Source organism: Euleptes europaea, chromosome 2 (genome assembly GCF_029931775.1).
Source record: "Euleptes europaea isolate rEulEur1 chromosome 2, rEulEur1.hap1, whole genome shotgun sequence".
Lineage (NCBI taxonomy): Eukaryota > Metazoa > Chordata > Lepidosauria > Squamata > Sphaerodactylidae > Euleptes > Euleptes europaea.
Window position 1 is genome coordinate 9,932,735 of NC_079313.1, and position 23,623 is coordinate 9,956,357.

Consider the following 23,623-nt stretch of genomic DNA (forward strand, 5'->3'; position numbering starts at 1 on the left):
CATCTTATTTACTACTGACAGAGACATTCGGTCTCACCAGCGAGAAGAGGGTGCTCTCGATCCCGCATTGTGATCCTTGGGAGTCCTACAAGGGGGTCATCTAGTTTTTGAAGACCTCTCCCGCGACACACACTCCCTGCTCGGAAGTCTACACCAGAGTTGAATCTTTCCCCGAGCCGGCCAGCTTCCGGGATAAGACGTTCCTCATTTCTTGCGTGACTCCATTCCATGGCTTCCCGTGAGCTTGCAGGAGGCCAGACTCCGCCGACAGCGTCCGGTGCATCCTGGGGACGGGGTAGCAATCCTTCTCGGGGGTCACCGCGGGGCTCCCCGAAGAGGTGACGTTGCTGCTTGCGGGGGTCGTGAGGTGAGACTTCTGCTCCAGGTAGGGCGGGTACGAAAACTCGCGGTGGATTTCCGGCCTCGGCCTGGGGGCGGCCACATTCTTGGCGTTGTTGAGGTGAGCGGCGGGGGTGTCGCTGCCACGGGCCGAGTCGTTCTCGTAGAGGGTGTGGGAACCCTCCCTTTGACTGCGCCTTGTGGCTCTGGAGGCACGGATCAGCACGTGGGTCACCGTAATGAGCAGCACAAGGATGCCCGAGGACAGGATACAGGCGCTGGTGATCCCGGTTTCGACCTCGAAGGAGACCAGCATGTACATGGAGAGAGCTGGGAAGAAGAGGAAAAGGATGATAAGGCCTCGGGGGTGCGGGGGATTTGCTATCCTTGTGGCTTAACACTAACATAGTCATTAGCTTGCGGAACTCACTGCCACAGGATGTGATGGTTTTTAAACGGGCTGTGGAGAATTTATAGAGCAGGGGTGGGGAACGTCAGGCCCGGGGGCCATTCAAGGCCCGCGAAATCATTTGGTCTGGCCCTTTGCGGGTCCAGGCAGATCTCGAGCTCAGAAGGATCTAAGACTGGTAATCCGCCCTCTCCTGCGGACAGGAATAGCCTCTATTCAAGGCAGATGTGAGTTTGCTTTGCTGAGAAAAGGAACCTTTTTCCCCCCTTGCAGAAGAGTCGTTAGCTATGGAGCTGCTAGGACCGCCCAAGAAACTGTGTTAACCCTTTCCCACCCGGGCCGTGGAGAAATGTATTCTCTGTACTACAAGATGGCTGGGGGCGGAATTGGCGACAATGGTGGGGGGGTGTCATCTGGGGCAGCTGCCTGCTTGGGGCTTAGTTGGCTAATTTTAAAGTTGATAATTTTGTGTGGCCCGCAAATGATGTTACAAATATCCAAATGGCCCTTGGCAGAAAAAAGGTTCCCCACCCCTGTTATAGAGGGACACATCCATCAGTGGTTATTATGGGATAGCAACATGAAAGCTTTCCACTCAAAGGCAGTGTCGCTCTGGGTGTTAGCTGCCAAAGAGCAACGCAGAATATAGCCAGAAGCTAAACGCAGTTGTCTCAATATGTCTGAAGCCATTTAAATATATTATTAGGGTTGCCAGCTCTGGATTGGGAAATACCTGGAGGTTTTGGGGGCGAAGTCTGAAGAGGGCGGGGTTTGGAGAGAGGAGGGCATAGTTAAATTGTGGAACTCCCTGCCCCAAGATGTGGTGATGGCTGCCAACTTGGAAGGCTTTAAGAGGGGAGTGAACATGTTCATGGAGGAGAGGGCTACCCATGGCCACTAGTCAAAAGAGATACTAGTCATGATGCACGCCTATCCTCTCCAGGATCAGAGGAACAGGCCTATTCTATGAGGTGCTGTGGAACACAGGCAGGATGGTGCTGCTGCAGTCGTCGTGTTTGGGAGCTTCCTAGAGGCACCTGGTTGGCCACTGGGTGAACAGACTGCTGGACTTGATGGGTCTTAGTCTGATCCAGCATGGCCTTTCTTATGTTCTTATGAGGGACTTCAACGCCATATAGTACAATTGCCAAAGCGGCCACTTTCTCCAGGAGAAATTGATTTCTATCGCCTGAAGATTAGTGGTCATTGCAGCTCTCCAGCCACCACCTGGAGGTTGGCAACCCTATGTATTACATATTTAAAATAGTATACTTGTAAAGCTTTTAAAAGGGCGTAATGATTGTCAGCGATCACAGTCTGTGGATTAGGACACTGGAAGGCCGGAACAAATTTAGTCCCCGTCCTTTTCTTGACCACTCCCGACTAGCTGCTGTTTATTAAGAAAAGCAGTTGTGCAGGGGTTGCGCATGCATGGGGTTTAACTTCCTCTGCTTGCACTGTGGCCATAATCCAAATCACAGGGACCTCCTCTGAGTGCCGCTGACCAGTAAGGAACCCCAGAGAAATCAGTCCACGGCTTTCCCGGGTGTCTCATCTGGTTCGGCCCTTGAAGAAAGTGGTCCAGTTTGGCTCTGGGTTGACCCTGACACGAAAAGAAAAACCCAACATGCCTGCGAGGTAGGCCGAGACTCCGCAGCAGAACAGACCCACGGCGACGTGGCGCACCTTCCGGGTGTCCAGCAAGAACCAGTCAGCCCTGTGGGACGGCAGAGAAATGAGGCTTATCAGTTTCTTTGTCACCAAATTCTGTCGGCTGTGGCCGATAACACACGAGCATGCCCTGGCTTGGATGCTTTTTGGAAATGGCAGAGACCCTTCCATGCACTTCTCTGGGTTTCCCCCCTGTGATCTTCCCCAAACCTGCTTTGCTGTGATATTTTAGAAAGGATTGCAGGAAATCCTGGCTGGATGGGAAAGTCTGGATCATCCTATTCTTGCTGGGGAGGGGGGAGTAGTACTGTAATGGGGAGCTTATATCACAAACACATGTGTCAAAAAATGCAGGAGACCTGTGTGTGTGTCTGCGTGACCAGGCGTGTGTGTATGTGAGTGTGTGACCGAGCCATTCTCTTTTAAGAACCAGAGAGAGGTGTTCATTCTAGTGTATTAGTCTGAGAGCGCGTTACCGAGTCTGACCACCGGAGGCCAGCGTGCTAGAGAAGAGTGTTTTTTAAGAAAACACCATTTTTTATTTTTTATGAGAAAAAAAGGGGGGGTGAAGTCTGTGCTAAAAGAGTGCTTATGCAGACATTATGTTAAAAGGGCTGAGCGTTTTTTCCCCCAATCGTAGGGGTGTGTAAAGCCCCTCCGAGTGGTTTTTCAACCCCTTGCCACCTCCAGGTAGGAGATTCCCAAACAAAGTGGTTTTTTAACTAGGAGAGGCAATAACCAAGACTGTGTAAAACAAAAGCTTAGAGAGCGGGTGTAACGCTGCAGGAAAAGTTAAAACCCACACAGCCCATTCCTACAGAAAGAAAAAGTTAAAAAGCCGCGCCCCAGAGACTAGTCCCACGGGGAGAGTCATCTTCTCTCTCCTATCTACCCAACACCCCCAGCCCCTAGACAGAGAAACCAGCCACCCAGCCACGTTTAGCACAGAGAGCCAAAAAGGATCTTAAGAGAGAGAGAGAGAGAGAGAGAGAATAGGTATATTGCTTTGCTTTTTTAACAGTTCTCACCAGCAGAGCTCTCACGACAGAAAAGAAAGCAAGAAACCGTCTGCCCCCAGCCTATGCAACGAAGGGGAGGGGCTGGCATTTTGGAAAACCCTCCGTTCTAACACCTGATCAGGCTTTAAGAATATGATAGGCTAGTCCAGGGGGGGGGGAGTGGTATCCCCTCCCCACATCCGAGCAGCCAGAGATTGCGAGATTGTGACTACAAACGGCAAAAAAAAGCTCTCTGTACAGGGAGTAAGCAGGCAGGGTGGTTTCCCCCAGAGTCTGGGGGGGTTCTACATCTCCGGTAAGCTCAGAGTGTGCTGTTTAGCCCCTGCAGGCTGGCAGGCAAAAACAACAAACTTTTCCCCCCCTCCTTGCATAAGCTCCTACAGCTCCCCCCCCCCAGAACCCCCCTTAGACCCCGGCTGCAAGGCTGCAGGAAAAAAGTTAAAACTTTTTTGCAGCTTTTCATAATTCTACAGTTAGAGAGACAGAGAAAGACCCTTCCCCATGAGGGGAAGAGAGAGAGAGAGCTCAGCTTTCTAGTCTCCGGACAGTTTAAACAGTCTCACTCCCCCCCGCCCCCCTCCACCCCACCCCCACCACACCACAGACAGACTAATTCCACACAACCCATTCCTGAACAGACAGAAGAAAATAGTCTAAAAGCAGTCCTCCTTGCAGGAACTTGGAGGGGGAGGGGGAGGAGGCTCGGCTTCTCTCCTTATCTTGCACCTTCTATGGCAAGAACAGCAGGGAGCCTGAAACGTGGCCCTCTGGAGAAACTACCTGTTTTTCTAGTGTGTGTGTATGTGTGAAAACTATGCCTCAGAGACAGCACCCCCCACGCAGCCCCTGAAAGAGACTATTTTTAACCCCTTAATGCCAAGCCAGCTGGGCTGATTTTCTAGATCAACGCACAGTGTTAAAAGCAGGACACTTTCTAAAGGAGAAAACTTATATCTCATACCAAAGCCTGCAGCTGAGCAGAGTGCAGTTTTTTAATCTTTCTCCTGTCTGCCTCTCACCCCAGCCCCAAGACAGAGGAGCAGCCACTCTAGCGTGTGTAAAAGTTTTCCCCTTTTGTTCTCTTAACGACCACCATCCTGCTCTTTCAGCAGCTAGCCAGACAGAGGGGTTTTTTTTTATCCAGAGAAGCTGACAAGCCAGTTTTATCACTCAGCAGACACACGGAGAGGGGGAGGGGAGTTTTTTACAGAACACCCCCGGTAGTGCAGAAAAGCGTCGTTTGAACAGAGAGAGAGAGAGAGAGAGAAATCAGCACACAAGCAAAACACTCCCACAGACACCCAGCCACCCCCCAGCCCCTGAGAGAGACCGAGCAGTGGGCTGGCTTTTGCCCGCTTGTGTGGCTTTTTTTTAAAAAAACACCTCACGCAGAGGGGAGACCATCCCCCAACCTCACTGAACCCTCCCCCCCCCCGGGACTGTTTTTAATTTCAACCGTTTTCTCACCCTGCAGAGCTCTCACGGCAGAAAGAAAAGTTAAAAGGCGCGCTCCCCCCGCCGTCTATACAACAAAGAGGGGCGGAGTCAGTTCCCTACCCACCTGGTACAGCTTTAAGAGAATAGGATTGGAGGATGGCTAAACATGTGGGGAGAGTGGCGAGAGAAAGGAGGGGGGAGAGTGGATGGAGAAAGGAGGGGGAGGAGGGACTGATACCCTCCCCCCCCCCACACACACACACACCACACCCCAGACAGGTCAAAAACCGGCCAGAACAGCTACGTTAAAAGTGTGGTGTGTGTGTGTGTTTGATTTCTCTCAGGGCACACAGACACGTTTATCTCAAGGACAACCGACTTCCTGTTTTTACCAGTGAGCTGGCGAAAACTAAGCCAGCCGTCAGTTCCCTTCTCCCTTCCCCCTCAAACCCCCCTGCTCTTTTTAAAGTTGTTTTTTCTTTACTCCTTTACAAACAAGACGAAACAGGGGCTGGATGACCCCTGCCTGTTTAGAACGTAAGAAAGACCCTGCTGGATCAGACCCAGGCCCACCCAGACCGGCAGTCTGTTCACACGCTGACCCAACAGAGCGGGCAGGGATGTTGACGTGAAAGTAAACTTTCTTAAACTTTTTTCCCTTTTAGCCGTAGGCAGGAGGGGCTCCCGCACGTGAACAAAGCATACACAAATACCCCCTCTGTATCTGCCCCCACGGGTGGTTTTTTTCTTCTTCAAAAAAACCACTTCACGCCAACCTTGCAGGGCGGGCCTTTCTGACCCTACACGTAGAGAGAACCGGCCGGAGCGCCGAGCTTCGCCACGGTGGTCAGGGACGGCGAGCCTGGCCGCCCTGCCGATTTTCGTGGCGTTCCGACCGGCTTTAGGCAATGACCACTAGGGAACGCTCTTCCCGCACATGTGTCAGCGGGAGGGTGGGGAGTGACCTCTCGCCACGTGCGTCAGGGCGAGGGGATGACGGGGCCGTGATCCCCGAGGTCCTGCAGCCCGGCACGGAGGAAGGAGGGCGCAAAAAGCGCCCCACAGGTGGAAAAAGAGCGGCTAGCGGAGCGAAGCCACGGCAGCAAAAACACTCACACAGACACCCTGACCCACCCCGAGAGAGAGACCGAACGGGCCCCGCCGTTTTTTGCCCCCGTGGGTGGGTTTTTTTAAAAAAACACAACGACAGCCCTGCAGGGCGGATCTTTCTGACCCAACTTGCGGTGAGAGCGGGGCAGAGCGTTGAGCTTTGACACAGAGGTCAGGGATGGCGAGCCTGGCCGCCCCGCCGATTTTCAAGGAATTCCGAGCTAGTTTTTTAAAAAACAATGCCGTTGTAACCTGAGCCACGCTTGTGTCAAAGGGAGCGTGGCGAGTGACCTATCCCCGCGTGCGTCCTGTTGAGGGGGTTCCGGATCTGTGACCCCAGAGGGTCTGCGGGGTGGCACGGAGGAATTAGGGTGCAAAAAGCACCCCCGGGGCGAAACACAATGTTCTGATGGGGGGCGGGAGGCGCGCCTCGGGGTGAGAGGGCCTCCGAAGCTCGTAACAGTCAGTCAATGCAGATGCTCCCGCGGTGGCAACAGCGACCAACTCCTAAAGTTGTAGCATTCAACGCCCTTTAGTGCTACAATAAAGGGGTAGAAAAAGATGCGGTGGGGTAAAATGACAGTTCCTTAACAGAAAAACTTCTTCACGATGATGGCAGGACTCGATGAGTCCTTCAACACGAGCTTCAGGGATTAAAATAACAATGCATAAGAAGGTAGCTGCTGTGTTGTGGAAAGCCTTCTTTAAGGCCTTTAGGACAGACTAAGGGTTTTAGGATACAGATGTATCTAAGCCCCTACCGACCGTATACTGAGTCAGCTGTTTTTACAGATCAAGGTGATCAGGACTGGGAAGTTGCTTCTACAGCCACTGTGAGATTGATAACTCTTTCCCAGCCTTCAGGGCTGTACCACCCCGAGAGCAGGGAGGTTGTAGAACCAGGCTGGAGCGGAACGCCGCTCCGTGACTTTTTTTTTTAGCCCCAGGAGTGGAGATGTCAACAACCAGAACGTCTTCAGGCCCACAACCCTACGAAGGGTGTTTAACTGTGCAGAAGTGAAACGGTGTCGCGGAGAATGCTAGGTGCATGTACAGTGTTGCTGCCTCTCTGACACTTAGAACCCATCGCTGCCAAAACATTTTTTAAGGGTCTCCCTCCACACTTGTGTTTACCAAACACACATACATCCTCACAGCTAGATGTTGCATTTTATTAAGCACAGGTGGTAAAGATTGCCTAAACCTGTTCTATGAGACAGCTAAAAGGTCTTCTAATGAACACCTTCCTTTTTGTAAAAGAAGTAAACGGTGCTCAGTAACTATCAAAAGATTTTTTTATCGGTGTAATTTTTTCTCAAAATAAAAAATTATTAACACGCTTCAAAGTTTTCTTTTGTTTTAGGATGAAATGTTTAGCAATATAAACTATAATTTTAACAGGGGGTTTACCCACACTTCCTTCTAATTATCCTAAGAAAACACAAAATGCCAGCCCCTCCCCTTCGTTGCATAGGCTGGGGGCAGACGGTTTCTTGCTTTCTTTTCTGTCGTGAGAGCTCTGCTGGTGAGAACTGTTAAAAAAGCAAAGCAATATACCTATTCTCTCTCTCTCTCTCTCTCTCTCTTAAGATCCTTTTTGGCTCTCTGTGCTAAACGTGGCTGGGTGGCTGGTTTCTCTGTCTAGGAGCTGGGGGTGTTGGGTAGATAGGAGAGAGAAGATGACTCTCCCCGTGGGACTAGTCTCTGGGGCGCGGCTTTTTAACTTTTTCTTTCTGTAGGAATGGGCTGTGTGGGTTTTAACTTTTCCTGCAGCGTTACACCCGCTCTCTCTAAGCTTTTGTTTTACACAGTCTTGGTTATTGCCTCTCCTAGTTAAAAAACCACTTTGTTTGGGAATCTCCTACCTGGAGGTGGCAAGGGGTTGAAAAACCACTCGGAGGGGCTTTACACACCCCTACGATTGGGGGAAAAAACGCTCAGCCCTTTTAACATAATGTCTGCATAAGCACTCTTTTAGCACAGACTTCACCCCCCCTTTTTTTCTCATAAAAAATAAAAAATGGTGTTTTCTTAAAAAACACTCTTCTCTAGCACGCTGGCCTCCGGTGGTCAGACTCGGTAACGCGCTCTCAGACTAATACACTAGAATGAACACCTCTCTCTGGTTCTTAAAAGAGAATGGCTCGGTCACACACTCACATACACACACGCCTGGTCACGCAGACACACACACAGGTCTCCTGCATTTTTTGACACATGTGTTTGTGATATAAGCTCCCCATTACAGTACTACTGGGGGGGCCGGAATCTGCCCACATCAAGAAGAAGAAGAAGACTTGGTTTTTATATGCTGACTTTCTCTACCACTTAAGGGAGACTCAAACCGGCTTACAATCTCTTCCCCTTCCCCTCCCCACAACAGACGCCCTGTGAGGTGGGTGGGGCTGAGAGAGCTGTGACTAGCCCAAGGTCGCAAAGATGGCTTCATTGTGTAGGAGTGGGGAAACAAATCCAGTTCACCAGATTAGCCTTCACCGCTCATGTGGAGGAGTGGGGAATCAAACCCGGTTCTCCAGATCAGACTCCAGTACAATATACCATGCCCCACAATGCCCCTGGTAGCCATTTCCCCTTCCACAGGATCACTTTTTTAAAAACTGCCATTCTACACATTGCTATAGAGGTATTGCCAGCATGGTGTGGTGGTTAAGAGTGGTGGTTTGGAGTGATGGACTCTGATCTGGAGAACCATGTTTGATTCCCCACTCCTCCACATGAAACCATCTGGGTGACCTTGGGCTAGTCACAGTTCTCTCTGAGCTCCCTCAGCCCCACCTACAGCACAGGGTGTCTGTTGCAGGGAGTGGAAGGGAAGGTGATTGTAAGCCGGTTTGATTCTTCCTTAAGTGGTGGAGAAAGTCGGCACATAAAAACCAACTCCTCTTCTCCTTCTTCCAATTTATCCCAGCTTCATTTTTTTAAAAAAAAACTATCTCTAGCCTCTGTGCTTTTCCCTACATCTCTAGCCTTTATTCCTTTCCCCCTTATATCTCAGCAACAAAAAGAGCTACAGACTTACTGTTTTTAGGATTCTGAGAACCTGAAACGCAGATATTATTTACTATTATTTACTTCATTTATTTTCCACTTTTCTCCCCAATGGGGACCCGAAGCAGCTTACATCGTTCTCCTCCCCTTTTATTTTCACAACATCCCTGTGAGGTAGGTTCGTGAAGAGTGACTGGTCCAAGGACATCCAGTGAGAGAGCATCTGCTTGGCATGCAGAAGGTCCCAGGTTCAATCCCCGGCATCTCCAGTTAAAGGGACTAGGCAAGGAGGTGATGGGAAAGACCTCAGCCTGAGACCCTGGAGAGCTGCTGAGTAGACAATACTGACTTCGATGGACTGAGGGTCTGATTCAGTATAAGGCAGCTTCATGTGTTCATGTGTACCCTTCAACACACAAGTGGAAGGTGCCTCTCTCCCCCCCCCCATGCCCCGCATCCATTAGCAGTCTTAAATTTGGAAAAATTAGATTGCTTTAAAAAAAAATCATACTGAAACCTTCCTTTAGCTAGGAGAGGCAAGAGGTTGGCTGTTTGTACCCCCCGACTCACGGTGGGACAGATGTGTGTGTCTTTTTGCACCCCCAGTGATAAATTCTTTTGAAATCTGCTTCTCTGGGTTCTTTTGCTACTTCTGGTGTTCAACGCTACTAGCGTACAGGTAGCTCTTGTGGCGGGGTGAGGTGGAGGCAGTGTTGCCAACAACTGTGATTCCCCCCTCCCAATTATTTCCCAACAGTGTTCCTTGTATTCCAGCTTCTAGACCATAAGCCCCGTGTTACCCTCCGGAAGTACCTCTCTTCCCGGACACGGTCTGCCGGGTTACCCTTTCCTCCCCTGCAGGTAAGATCACCTTCCGGGGTTCAGATGGGGCTGGAAACCAGGCCTGACTCTTGGGAGCACCTGAGAAGTAGTCTTCAGATGGGGAAGGAAATTGGGGATGGGGCCCCAAGGGTCTGATTCAGTATAAGGCAGCTTCATGTGTTCATGTGAACCTGGGTCTCCCAGATGCTAGTCTGACACTAAGCACTATACAGGCATACCTCAGAGATATCACTGGTTCCGTTCCAGACCACCACAATAAAGCAAGGCACATGAATGTTTTTGTTTCCCAGTGCATATAAATGTTATGTTTAAACTATACTGTAGTCTAGCTATAATGCTATTGCACACGTAATTTAAAAAATGCACATACCTTAATTAAGAAGAGTTGGTTTTTATATGCCGACTTTCTCTACCACTAAAGGAAGAATCAAACTGGCTTACAATCACCTTCCCTTCCCACAACAGACACCCAGTGAGGTAGGTGGGGCTGAGAGAGTGTGACTAGCCCAAGGTCACCCAGCTGGCCTTGTATATAGGAATGGGGAAACAAATCCAGTTCACCAGATTAGCCTCTGCTGCTCATGTGGAGGAGTGGGGAATCAAACCCGGTTCTCCAGATTAGAGTCCACCACTCCAAACCGCCGCCACTACACCACGCTGGTAAAAAATACTTTATTGCTAAAAATGGGACAGAGACACAAAGCAGGCACATGCTGTTGGAAAAATGATGCCAATAGACTTGCTCAACAAGGGGTCACCACAAACCTTACATTTGTAAAAAAACCGCAATGTCTGCAAAGCGCAATAAAGTGAAGCACAATCCATGTATGCCTGTACCACAGCGGCTCTCACCGATTAAAACAATGAAAAGCCAACAGCCGCTGCCGGGCACTGAGCCAGGGGAAATGTGGGTAAACCTGCCATGTGGAAACCCCATTGTCACTGTGCTGGCAGCTGAACCAGTAACAGGAAAACCCCATAAGCCCATCCCTGCGTGGGAAACTCCTGTCATTTTACAGCTGCCGCCACACGTTATGAGCTTGCTGGTTCCATTCAAAGATTCCTTGCCTTCCCCATCTTTGGGCTAGATTTGAGTCCTCTAACACCTTAGGGACCAACAAGATTTTTGGGGTAAAAGCTTTTGAGAGTCAAATCTCTCCCTTCCTCAGATCTCAAAGCTCCCTTTGGCAGTTTTGACTCTCAAAAGCTTATACCTCGAAAATCTTGTTGGTCTCCAAGGGGTTACTGGATTCGAACCTGGCTCTTCTGCTGGAGACCAACACGACCCCTCTGGACCCCAACGAGCAAGAAACTAGTTGGGGACGTCTATGGGTGAAAGTGTAAACCCTTCCCCCCCCCCCGTCTTGGAGTTTGTTCAATGTCATTTGTTGGTTGGTAGTCGGGTTGGACTACAAATTATTTGACGTTTAATTTGCATGACGTAATGCTTATATATTATATATCATTTCGAGTTCATCCGTGTGGTTTTTTATTTGTTGAGCCTCCGTGCCGCCACTACCTGGAGGTTGGCAACCCTAGGTATAACGCCAGAGTCCACCTTCAAAAGCAGCCATTTTCTCCAGGTGAACTGATTTCTGTCACCTGGAGATCTGTTGTAATAGCGGGAGATCTCCAGCCACCACCTGGAGGTTGACAACCCTACCTATTATACATGATGCAGAAGAAGCCCTTGACAATGAAACTTACTCTGTAAAATGTAATTTTTATGGACTGCTGAAGGGGGACTGATCGATCATCAGTTTGTTGGGAGCCAGCATGGTGTAGTGGTTAAGAATGGTGGCTTGGAGCGGTGGACTCTGATCTGGAGAACCAGGTTTGATTCCCCACTCCTCCACATGAGTAGCAGATGCTAATCTGGTGAACTGGATTTGTTTCCCCACTCCTACACACGAAGCCAGCTGGGTGACCTTGGGCTAGTCACAGCTCTCTCAGCCCCACCTACCTCACAGGGTTTCTGTTGTGGGGAGGGGAAAGGAAGGTGATTGTAAGCCGATTTGATTCTTCCTTAAGTGGTAGAGAAAGTGGCACGTAAAAACCAACTCTTCTTCTTCTAAAATAACATCATGTTACTTAACTGCCGTTCCACCTCCCTTTGGCATTTCAAAGAAACAAATGCTGCCTCTCAGTCAAAAGAGGGTGAGACGGGTATGAGGCCTTAGAGGAGGGCAGCCGGCCTCTGGATTAACCGTGTTTTCAAAAATTCATCTTTTCAAGGGGCCGCACAGAAAATTTTGGGAATGCTGCCCGGTTTCCCCCCCACCCCCAAAATTCATTCTCTCCGAGAATAGAAGGGGCTTTGTTTGTGCAGTTGCACAAAAGAAAGGGGAGGGCGGGGGGGATTAAAACGGGCGAGCGCAGACTGTTTGCAAAAGTCCGGAGCGTCTGAGGGGGGAAATTGAAAAAAAAAACAACCCAGAAAATCTGAAGCTGTAATTTGGTATGACAGCAACAGTGTGGGAAAGATGCAGGACGTGAGCTGGGGCCTTAATGAACCTTCGCCCGGCCCGCCTCCCCCCCCGCCCCGACACACTAGATTTGGATGGTGCACGCTACACAGGAGTTTTAGATTAAAATACGCATAATGCTGAAGGACCATTATCTGTGTGCTTGGCACTATGGAGCTGCCTCAATGTGAACATAAGAACATAAGTAAAGCCCTGCTGGATCAGACCCAGGACCAACAAGTCCTGCAGTCTGTTCACACAGCGGCCAACCAGGGGCCTCCAGGAAGCCCACAAACAAGACCACTGCAGCAGCATTCTCCTGCCTGCGTTCCAAAGCACTTAATATGATAGGCCTGCTCCTCTGATCCTGGAGAGAATAAGCATGCATCATGACTAGTATCTAGTTTGACTAGTAGCCATGGATAGCCCTCTCCTCAATGAACATGCCCACTCCCCTCTTAAAGCCTTCCCAGTTGGCAGCCATCACCACATAAGAAGGGCCAGGCTGGATCAGGCCAAGGCCCATCAAGTCCAGCAGTCTGTTCACCCAGTGGCCAACCAGGGGCCTCTAGGAAGACCCCAAACAAGATGGCTGCAGCAGCACCATCCTGCCTGTGTTCCACAGCATCTAATATAATAGGCCTGCTCCTCTGATCATGGAGAGATTAGGTATGCATCGTGACTAGTATCCCTTTTGACTAGTAGCCATGGATAGCCCTCTCCTTCATGAACATGTCCACGCCCCTCTTAAAGCTTTCCAAGTTGGCAGCCATCACCACATCTTGGGGCAGGGGGAAAAGCCCTGCTGGATCAGACCCAGGTCCATCAAGTCCAGCTGTCTGTTCACACAGTGGCCAACCAGGGGCCTCTAGGAAGCCCACAAGCAAGACGGCTGCAGCAGCACCATCCTGCCTGGGTTCCAGAGCACCCAATATAATAGGCCTGTTCCTCTGATCCTGGAGACAATAGGCATACATCGTGACTAGTAGCCATGAACACCCCTTTCCTCCATGAACATGTCCACCCCACTTATAACGTAAGTGCCGAAAATCCATAGCTCTGGATAAAGCAGGCAAAAGCAGGCCGCAAGGAGCTTACAGTCTGGTTTTAATCATTTGGAGCCGATTCTCTCTCTTCCTGTGGATTAAAAGCTGAAGAACAAAACACAAGAATGCTTTTTCTTTTGACGGCTTCTGTTCGTGAACAGTCTGGCACAAGGTGAATGTTTCCTCCATTTTGGGAAGTGCCTTATAAAGAGACTGAAGAGCCATCTTTAGGGTGGGGCAAGGTCCTGCCCTCTGTTAGGGTTGCCAGCTCTTTCGGGAAATACCTGGAGATTTTATGGGAGGAGCCTGAAGAGGGTGGGGTTTGGGGAAGGGAAGAACCTCAGCAAGACACATGCTATAGAGTTGGCCCTCCAACTCTATATTGGACTCTATGGCATTGAAGTCCCTCCCCTCCCCAAACCCCACCCTCCTCAGGCTCCACCTCAAAAACCTCCCACCGGTGGCAAAGAGGGACCTGGCAACCCTACTTGGGATCTCCAGCTTATTACATTTGCCTGCGATTCTAGCTCCTAGCTTTTAATTATAGTAATAATAGGATTGTTTGCTGGCAATCTGACTTTCCCATGTGTCACCTAGAAGAGAACCACTCGCCTCTGGCGAGTAGGAATTGCCTCCAGATAACCAGCCAGGGAAACTTTACAAACCCTGCTCTTTTCTCCTTCTGGACCATGGCTGGAGTAAGCTGGTAGGCTGCTGAGGATTTTTGCGGACTTCTCTAAAACTGGCCGTTGTCCACTTTGTCCTTGCTTCGATTCAGATGCTCTCCAGGTTGGGCGCCCAGCTTCAGCCAGGAATGACTTTAGACCAATCATTAACACAAGCACATTTGTCCCTGACGGGAAAGACATCCATTAAATGCAGAGACATGAAAATACTGCATTTGCCTGCCCAAGGTCAGGGTTGGCATGTTTGAGCAAGGGATGGTTAAGGCCACAATCCTATGTAGACTTACCCGGATTTAAGGGGACTTGCTTCCTAGCAGATTTGCATACAGTGAGGTACAGTGGTTAGAATGTAAGGCTAAGGCCAGGGTTCAAATCCCCCACCCAGCGAAGAAGTTCACTGGGCGATCTTGGGGCTTCTTTCTCTCTCTCTCCCCTCCCCCCCCTTTCTCAGCATAACCCATCTCACAAGATTGTTGTGAGGATAACATAAAGGAGAAGAGAATCCTGTCTGCTACCCTGAGCTCCTTAAAGAAAAGGCAGAATAAAAATGTAGCAAAGAAAGAAAAATGCCTAGTTTTCAAGCCACCCAGGATTACTGTGGAAAGAAGATGCCTGCCTAGATTGACCATTCGCCTAATTCAATCAGTGGTTGTTCAGACTGACTTTTAAAACCGATTTTTTTTTTAAAAAGTCAAATAATTGGAGCATAACGCCAGGGCCAACCAGAAGGGGACAGGCCATGGCTCAGTGGTAGAGCATCTGCTTGGCATGCAGAAGATTCCAGGTTCAATCCTCTGCATCTCCAGTTAAAGGGACTAGGCAAGTAGGTGATGTGAAAGACCCCTGCCTGAGACCCTGGAGAGCCGCTGCCAGTCTGAGTAGACAATACTGGCTTTGATTGACCAAAGGTCTGATTCAGTATAAGGCAGCTTCATGTGTTCAATGCCAGGGTCTACTTTAATGAAAAGGCAAGAATTCATGTCCTTTTAATTTTTCCTTATTGCAAAGTTTGAGAATTTGTATATTAAATATAGTTTGTAACCTCCTCGGAGTCCAGGACCTATAGAATCATAGAGTTGGAAGGGACCACCAGGGTCATCTAGTCCAACCCCCTGCACAATGCAGGAAATTCACAACTACCTCGCCCACACACAAACACTCCCAGCGACCCATACTCCATGTCCAGAAGATGGCAAATAAAAACCCTCCAGGATCCCTGGCCAATCTGGGCTGGAGGAAAATTGCTTCCTGACCCCAAAGTGGCGATCGGCACTACCCTGGGCATGCAAGAAAGGGCGACGAGAGCCAAGCTCTGACGCAAACCTTCCTGCCCTCCCTCTCACAATCTGCTTAAGTTCACAGAATCAGCATTGCTGACAGATGGCCATCTAGCCTCTGCTTTAAAAACCTCTTCCTTCAGACAGTGCTGTCTAAATTCAGTTTGAAGAAGCATGGCTAATCTTTTATTTTGGTCTGCAACCCCAAGCTTAATGCAGGATCCGCCTAGGCATAGAATCATAGAGTTGGAAGGACCACCAGGGTCATCTAGCCCAACCCCCTGCTTAATGCAGGATCCGCCTAGGCATAGAATCATAGAGTTGGAAGAAACCACCAGGGTCATCTAGCCCAACCCCCTGCTTAATGCAGGATCCGCCTAGGCATAGAATCATAGAGTTGAAAGGGACCAACAGGGTCATCTAGTCCAACCCCAAGCTTAATGCAGGATCCGCCTAGGCATAGAATCATAGAGTTGAAAGGGACCAACAGGGTCATCTAGCCCAACCCCAAGCTTAATGCAGGATCCGCCTAGGCATAGAATCATAGAGTTGGAAGGGACCACCAGGGTCATCTAGTCCAACCCCAAGCTTAATGCAGGATCCGCCTAGGCATAGAATCATAGAGTTGAAAGGGACCAACAGGGTCATCTAGTCCAACCCCAAGCTTAATGCAGGATCCGCCTAGGCATAGAATCATAGAGTTGAAAGGGACCAACAGGGTCATCTAGCCCAACCCCAAGCTTAATGCAGGATCCGCATAGGCATAGAATCATAGAGTTGGAAGGGACCACCAGGGTCATCTAGCCCAACCCCAAGCTTAATGCAGGATCCGCCTAGGCATAGAATCATAGAGTTAGAGGAAACCACCAGGGTCATCTAGTCCAACCCCAAGCTTAATGCAGGAAATTCACAACCACCTCCCCCTCCACGCCCCCAGGCCACCCCACCTGTCTGCGCCCCCCCCCCGCAAATACGCACCTGTCCGGCCCCAGAGCGCCCCCTGGCGACGCGCAGCGCTCGGCGCCGCAGTAGCCGTTCAGGAGGCTGACGAGGAGGCAGCTGAGGCTGAGCACCAGGCACAGGGAGGCCAGCACGGCCGAGACGGGCAGCAGCCCCCGGCCGGCCCCCTCGGGCCCGCCGCCCCCCGCGCCCCCCGCCTGCACCTGGAAGATGAGCATGGAGGCCAGCACGCCCAGCAGGCCGGCCGCCGTGCCCAGCAGCAGCAGGGCGCCCAGGGCGCGCTGGCCGTACGAGGCGGGCATGGGGCAGGCGGGCGGGCGGCGGGCAACTCCGCGCCAAGTTTCTGCAGGAGGCAGCGTCGGGAGGATGCCTGGGCGAGGGGGGCGGAGGGAGGGGAGGGACCAGGGCGGAGAGGGGGGAGAAGAGAGGAGAGAAGGGAGGGGGGAGAACATGAGAAAGGCTTGGCTGGATTAGACTAAGGCCCATCAAGTCCTTCCCTGGAGGTTTCGAAGCAGAGGCTACATGGCCATCTGTCAGCAAGGCTGATTCTATGACCTTGGGCAGATCATGGGTGGGAGGGCGTCTTGGCCATCTTCTGGGCATGGTGTAGGGGTCACTGGGGGTGTGGGGGGGGAGTAGTTGTGAATTTCCTGCATTGTGCAGGGGGTTGGACTAGATGACCCTGGTGGCCCTTTCCAACTCTTATGATTCTAAGTCCAGCAGTCTGTTCACAATGTGGCCAACCAGGGGCCTCGGGGAAGCCCACAAACAAGACGGCTGCAGCAGCACCATCCTGCCTGTGTTCCTCTACAGCACCTGATATAACAGGCCTGCTCCTCTGATCCTGGAGAGAATAGGCATGGATCATGACTAGCATCCATTTTGACTAGCAGCCATGGATAGCCCTCTCCTCCATGAACATGTCCACTCCCCTCTTACAGCCTTCCAAGTTGGCAGCCATCACCACATCCTGCAGCAGGGAGTACCACAATTCAACCCTCCAGAAAATATTTTTGTTAGTCTTTAAGGTGCTACTGGACTCTTGCCCTTTTCTATTCCTTTTATCAGTTTTGAATCTCTCCCCCTCCAGCTTCAGCAGATGACCCCACGTTCTAGTATCATGAGAGAGAGGGAGAAAAGCATCTCCCTGTCCACTCCATACCAGGCATAATTTTATAGACCTCTGTCATGTCTCCCCTTAACTGCCTTCTTTCCAAGCTAAACAGCCCTAAGGAGGGGGGAAAGGAGAGAAGGGGGGAGAGGAGGGGAGGGGGAGAGGAAGGGAAAGCTTCGCCTCTCCCCCCACCCAGTTTTACCTGACTGGCCTGCAGCAGGTTCTCCCTCGCTCGCCCCCCTAGGACAGGTGTGTGAGACAACGGCGGCTGCCTCCCTCCCCCCCCAGTCCAGGCAAGAGTCCCCAGCAAGGGGTGTCTGGTCCCAAGCCTGGCTTGGGCCCAAAGAGTGTCAACTATTGGGGGGGGGACTTGTGCCCCCAAAGAAGCTCCTTTGCAGGGTGCCGCGGCCAGTCCAAACCAGTCTGCAAAGTCAACTTTTTTTTGCATCCATCCTTCCTCCAGACTTGAGGGTTACAAACTCGCCATACGCCCTGAGGGTGGAGGCAGCTATCGAAGGCGCACTTGCTCATGAGCAAATGCCTTCAGGTCGACGGGGTTGGCTTTCCAGGAAAATTTCTCAGGTGGGACATGGAGATCTCTCGGAAGCGCCACTCATCTCCAGACGACAGAAATCCTGTCCCCGGGAGGAAATTTTGGAGGGTGGACTCTAGGGTGTGATGCCCCCCTGAAGTCCTGGCCCTCCCCAGCCTCCATCCCCCAAATCGCCAGGAATTGCCCAGCCTGGAGTTGGAAACCATGATTGCCCTGTGTGCTGCCATCCCGCACATGTTGTCTTGGGAGTAAAGACACATTGAGTTTAGCAAGCCTGACATGGGTAGAAAAACCACACCACAGGAACAGATGCGCAGGAGTAGTCAGGAGAGGAGATAGAAAAAGGAGGCGGGACTAAGACCTGTCACTTTTTAATTGTGCTGAAGAAAAAGGAAGGTACCCACACACACACACACACACTACTAGCAGGTCATGCGTTGGGATTGCACCTCTGCAGCCAATTTAACCCCCTGCCCCCTAGGTGGGCTTTTGTGCATTTACTCATATGAACACATGAACACATGCAACTGCCATATACTGAATCAGACCTTGGGTCCATCCAAGTCAGTATTGTCTACTCAGACCGGCAGCGGCTCTCCAGGGTCTCAGGCGGAGGTCTTTCACATTGCCTACCTGCCTGGTCCCTTTAACTGGAGATGCCAGGGATTGAACCTGGGACCTATTGCATGCAAGCAGATGCATGCCAGTTGGCTGATGCATGCAGTTCCCATAGAGACCTGCCAGTTCTCTGACATCCCCAATGGTGGTGGGGGAAATCGCTCCTTTGTCAACCCCTTTAATGCAGTGTGTGGACCTGGGTGCACCTCAGGTATTCTCAGTGATTGTACTCAAGTTCACAGGAGCGCCAGGAGAAGTGTGGGTTAGCATAGGGTGTGTGTGGGGGGGAATAATCACAAGCCTAGGGTACCAATCCATGAAGGAGGCTGCCCTGTTCAGTTCAGTGTTCATAGAATCATAGAGCTGGAAGGGGCCATAGAGGCCATCTAGTCCAACCCCCTGCTCAATGCAGAATCAGCCGCCCTAGAGCATCCCTGACAAGTGCTTGTCCAGCCTCTGCTTACAGACTGCCAGTGAGGGGGAGCTCACTACCTCCCTAGGTAGCTTATTCCACTGTCGAACAACTCTTACTGTAAAACATTTTCCCCTAATATCCAGCTGGTACCTATCCACTTGCAATTTAAACCCATTATTGTGAGTCTTCTCCTCTGCTGCCAACAGGAACAGCTCCCTGCCCTCCTCTGAGCGACAGCCCTTCACATACTTCAAGAGAGCGATCCTGTGCCCCCTCGACCTCCTCTTCTCCAGACTGAACATGCCCAACTCCCTCGGCCTTTCCTCATAGGGCTTGGTTCTGACCTTGCTTCATGCACAGGGCCGGTGCCAGTCCTTTTTGCACCCTAGGCAAGGCTAACTACTTGTGCTCCCCGCCCCATTGCTAACCAGTTTTCAAAAACAGATGTCTTGTAGAAAAAATAAAAGCACAAAACTTTTTTTAAAGATATTTTATTAGCATTTTCAGAAAAAATAGATAGCAAATAAACATATACATACGCTTCCATCCACACAGTTTACCCTTACTTCTGGGGTCAATATATATCTTAAACATTACTCTATTATTGTGGTATTCCCTTGATGTACTTAATCTATAATGGTTAGCAGGTATTCTACTTCAATAAACAATTATTGCTTTTATCTATGTTTATACTCTGAATTTATCTTAATCTATATATTATTCAAAACATCTTATTGTATTCTGTCTCTATTATATATCAGCTAAACCTTCCAATTACCGTAGCATATTCAAAAAAGCTCTCCCATTTCTTCTGTATATCTTCAATCAATCTTCCTTTCAGCATATTAGTTAATCTGCACAAAACTTTTTAATAAGATGTTATAATTAATTATATTCCATAGCACTGTTGTGGTACTTATCTTAAAATAAAAAAATATAAATTGTCGGCTGCCTTTTTTAAAAAGAAACGGATCTGTTTAAAACTTGTGCCCCTCAGGCCAGTTCTGCCCCCCTCTGAGGTCTGCGCCCTAGGCGACCGCCCAGTTTGCCTAAGGGAAGCACCGGCCCTGTTCATGCAAATCTCCCCTGCTGTGGGTTAACAATTGTGTCAGGCTGCAAAAGTGGCCTCTAGAGAGGCAGCCTATCGGTTTCTTGACTGCACGAAAGGAGGCTGTCCGCTGTGCCTCCGTATGAGTAACTGACGTGGCCTTCCTTCTAGTCCGCTTCTGCATGGGGCCTCTGGGGAGGCAGCCTATCAGTTTCCTAAGTGCACAGGGGGAGGCTGTCCCTTGTGCCTCTGTGTGAGTAACTGATGTGCCCTTCCTTTCCTTCTAGCCAGCTTCTGCACGGGGCCGGGGCTGACTGTTCCCGGTGCTGTGCAGAGATGTGGCAACACTGGCAGCTTTCAGAATAAGCTCTCCGTGGCTTCTGAATACCTGACGCTGTGCCACGTCATGGGAGGGAGCCATCTCCCTTGTGCCCTGCTAGCAGGCTCCCTGAAACGTCTGGCTGGCATCCCCAAACTGCCTTCTCCCCTGGTCTGGGAACTTAGCCACAGCCTTTCCCAGTCCAGACAAGAGAGGACAGGAGGTGCCCGTTTTGTCCTTTATGTGGGTGGTATCAGGCCGTTTTCTTCCGCCGCTGCTCAGGAAAGAACAGGGCTAATTTTGGGAAACGGTTATCTTTGGCAGGCGGTTCTGTTTGGGTTCCGATGTCCTCCAGGCTCCCGGGAATTTCAGCTTCCGCACTGCTGCGACACGGTTCCCAGCTGGGTTCTCTCGCAGCTTGTGTGAGACAGCTTGGCCTTTTTAAAAAACAACAACACATGTTCTGATGCCCTTTCTGGTCAAACAGGTGTCAGGGGTTTATGACAGGTAAAAACCTGATAAGCCTGTTGGATGAGTCCAGCAAGTAGGTGAGTTTGCTTTGGAAGGTCAATGGAGCTGTTCTCGTATCCCCTCCTTTTCTCACTCCGGACTATTGTATGGTCAGATTTATTTATTAGTACTGCGTATGCCAGTAAAACATTTGTATCATCTATACATGAGAACACATCCTACTATTCTGCCCTCTTCATGAAAATGCTCGTGCTGAAATGATTTCTTCGTTGTTGGTAAGATTCGCAGGCCGGGACTCAGTGGATAGGGTCGCGAAACTGTTAAGCGGCGAGAACCCTCAGGTTACAACACAGGTTGCCAAATTTTGTGCTGTCTCCATGAAGCTTCGTAGACTTCTGCTAGAATTATGTTATTGGCACTTACTGCACTTTTTCTACTCCATCCACTTTTATGTAAAGGGTTCTTAAAATTTATATAATTATGTCTCATTTTTTTCATGCTTTTTTAATATTGTTCATGCGAGGTTTATTGTTGTATAGCTTTTACTGGTCTGATTGACTGTACCAATAAATATTATTATCATGAGATAAAAGATTATGTAAATTTTAAAAAGACAATACCTGGTTAAAAGTCTTGACTAATATTTAAGAAACTAAAATTCACTAAATATTAAGATAAAAATAAATAATCTAATTGCCATGACCCAACTTTAAGCAGCGGGCTTTAAAGACCCTTTAAGCAGCGGGCTTTATATGTGACTGCTAATCAGATTTATGAATATGGCAAAGCCATTAAAATATATCAATTACAAAACAGAATTAAAATATATGAGATATATAACTATGAGATATATAACTCGTAAATATTGTATTCCCCTATTGTATGGGGGAATCACTTCTCTTTGACAGAAAGGTGGGTCCGTTTGAGGTGAGCGGTCAAATTCAGCCTCCTTTCATGGTTAAAAAAAAATCACTGACGGAGGGAAGACATTCCTCATCCACCCCTTTTCTCATAACACAAGGATTCAGGGACACCCAGTGAAACTGAACAGCAGAAGATTCTGGACTGACCAAAGGAATCCCTTCTCCGCACAATAAACATACAGAACTGGGTACACACAAACACTTATGAAGCTGCCTTATACTGAATCAGACCCTCGGTCCATCAAAGTCACTACTGTCTACTCAGACAGGCAGCGGCTCTCCAGGGTCTCAAGCAGGGGTCTTTCACATCACCTACCTGCCTGGTCCCTTTAACTGGAGATGCCGGGGACTGAACCTGGGGCCTTCTGCATGCCAAGCAGATGCTCTACCACTGAGCCATGGCCCCTTCCTTAAAGCCTATTGACTTCACATGAACCTGCCTTATACTGAATCAGACCCTTGGTCCATCAAAGTCAGTATTGTCCACTCTGACCGGCAGCGGCTCTCCAGGGTCTCAGGCTGGGGTCTTTGCCATCACCCTACTCGCCTGGTCCCTTTAACTGGAGATGCCGGGGACTGAACCTGGGACCTTCTGCATGCCAAGCAGATGCTCTACCACTGAGCCACGGCCCCTCCCAGGCTTGGGTGTCTCTCCAAAAAGGGTTTGAGGAAGAGGAGGATTTCTTTCTTGACAGCTGCTAGGCTATCCAAATAGAACCTTCATGTTCAAGTGCAGTATACCTCTGAATGCCATGGTCTTCCCATCCTGCGTCCTGGCAGTCTCTGGCTGCCCACTGTTGGAAACAGGATGCTGGTCTGATTTCAACAGTGGTCTTGTATTTTTGACAGGTCAAAGATCATGTTGGTAAGGCAAGCCCTGCCGCCTGAGAACTTCCATTCCTCATCTTGCTCTCTAAAAGGAGCGTACAAGTGAATCGGGCGATACTATAACCACCTATAACACAATGTTCACCTTTTGGCCAAGGTTTTTGACCCACCCTAATGTGGACCTACCTATGAAACCGTCTCCCACCACAACTGACCCTCAGCCTATCTGGTTCAGTAACCTCTCTGTCTGGCCAACGGAGGTCTTTCCCATGACTGGCTACCTGAGATCCCTTCCCTGGAGTAGGGTTGCCAACCTCCAGGTACTAGCTGAAGATCTCCTGCTACTACAACTGATCTCCAGCCGATAGAGATCAGTTCCCCTGGAGAAAAATGGCCGCTTTGGCAATTGGACTCTATGGCATTGAAGTCCTTCCCCTCCCCAAACCCCTCCCTCCTCAGGCTCCGCTCCAAAAACCTCCCGCAGGTGGCGAAGAGGGACCTGGCAACCCTATCATGGAGCCACCAGGATTTGAACCCAGGACTTTCTGCAAAGCAGCCGAGCTGCAAGACTCCCTGAGGCCTATTTTGTCAAATGCATTTAGACGCAGCAACTCAGCTGGTCACTCGTGATATTTGGTACTCATTGCATTCAGGTGGTTTTACTCAAGATGCGCGGCGCTGTCTGTAGTGGAACATTTGCAAGAGAGGCCTCAAGAGGGAGCCAGATTCTTTTCCTAAGCTGTTGGCAACAGCGCGGCTAATGGCAAAAACCCAGGCCCAGCATAGAAGGTATCCAAAGCAAGTGTCCTTACTGATTTGGAAAGAATCTCCTCGCCGTTTCTGACATCTATCTGCCAGCGATCAAAATCCAAGCGTGAGGATTTTACCAGGTCGATACTAGCATGCACACCTCTATTTGAGAGACTAATACAGCCCAGAGTAGAACAACTTGAATAAATTTATTATACACCCACACCCCACACTAGGGTTTCCAGGTGCCCGGTGGTGGCGGGCAAACCCCCGGTAATTGGCCCCTCTGCCTGCCGACCACTTAAGTGGTAAA

The 23,623-nt window shown here is 50.0% G+C and overlaps 1 protein-coding gene across 1 annotated transcript; it reads right to left on the reverse strand.

The window, feature by feature from the left end:
• Nucleotides 1–138: 138 nt before the first annotated feature.
• Nucleotides 139–16,573, reverse strand: TMEM221 (transmembrane protein 221). The gene is made up of 3 exons (XM_056843955.1): nt 16,290–16,573; nt 2,380–2,522; nt 139–669 (listed from the first exon to the last, which is right to left on the reverse strand). The coding sequence occupies exons 1-3, from the start codon at nt 16,571–16,573 to the stop codon at nt 149–151; spliced, it is 948 nt and encodes a 315-aa protein (XP_056699933.1). The 3' UTR covers nt 139–148.
• Nucleotides 16,574–23,623: the final 7,050 nt, after the last annotated feature.

What these genes read in the sequence shown, in the direction of transcription:
- TMEM221 (XM_056843955.1), bottom strand. Translation starts at nt 16,573, where the DNA reads ATGCCCGCCTCGTACGGCCAGCGCGCCCTGGGCGCCCTGCTGCTGCTG. An exon ending in GGCGCTCTGGGGCCGGACAG is followed by an intron (nt 2,523 to 16,289) that starts GTGCGTATTTGC and finishes TATCGGCCACAG; the next exon opens with CCGACAGAATTTGGTGACAA. An exon ending in AGTCTCGGCCTACCTCGCAG is followed by an intron (nt 670 to 2,379) that starts GCATGTTGGGTT and finishes TCTTCTTCCCAG; the next exon opens with CTCTCTCCATGTACATGCTG.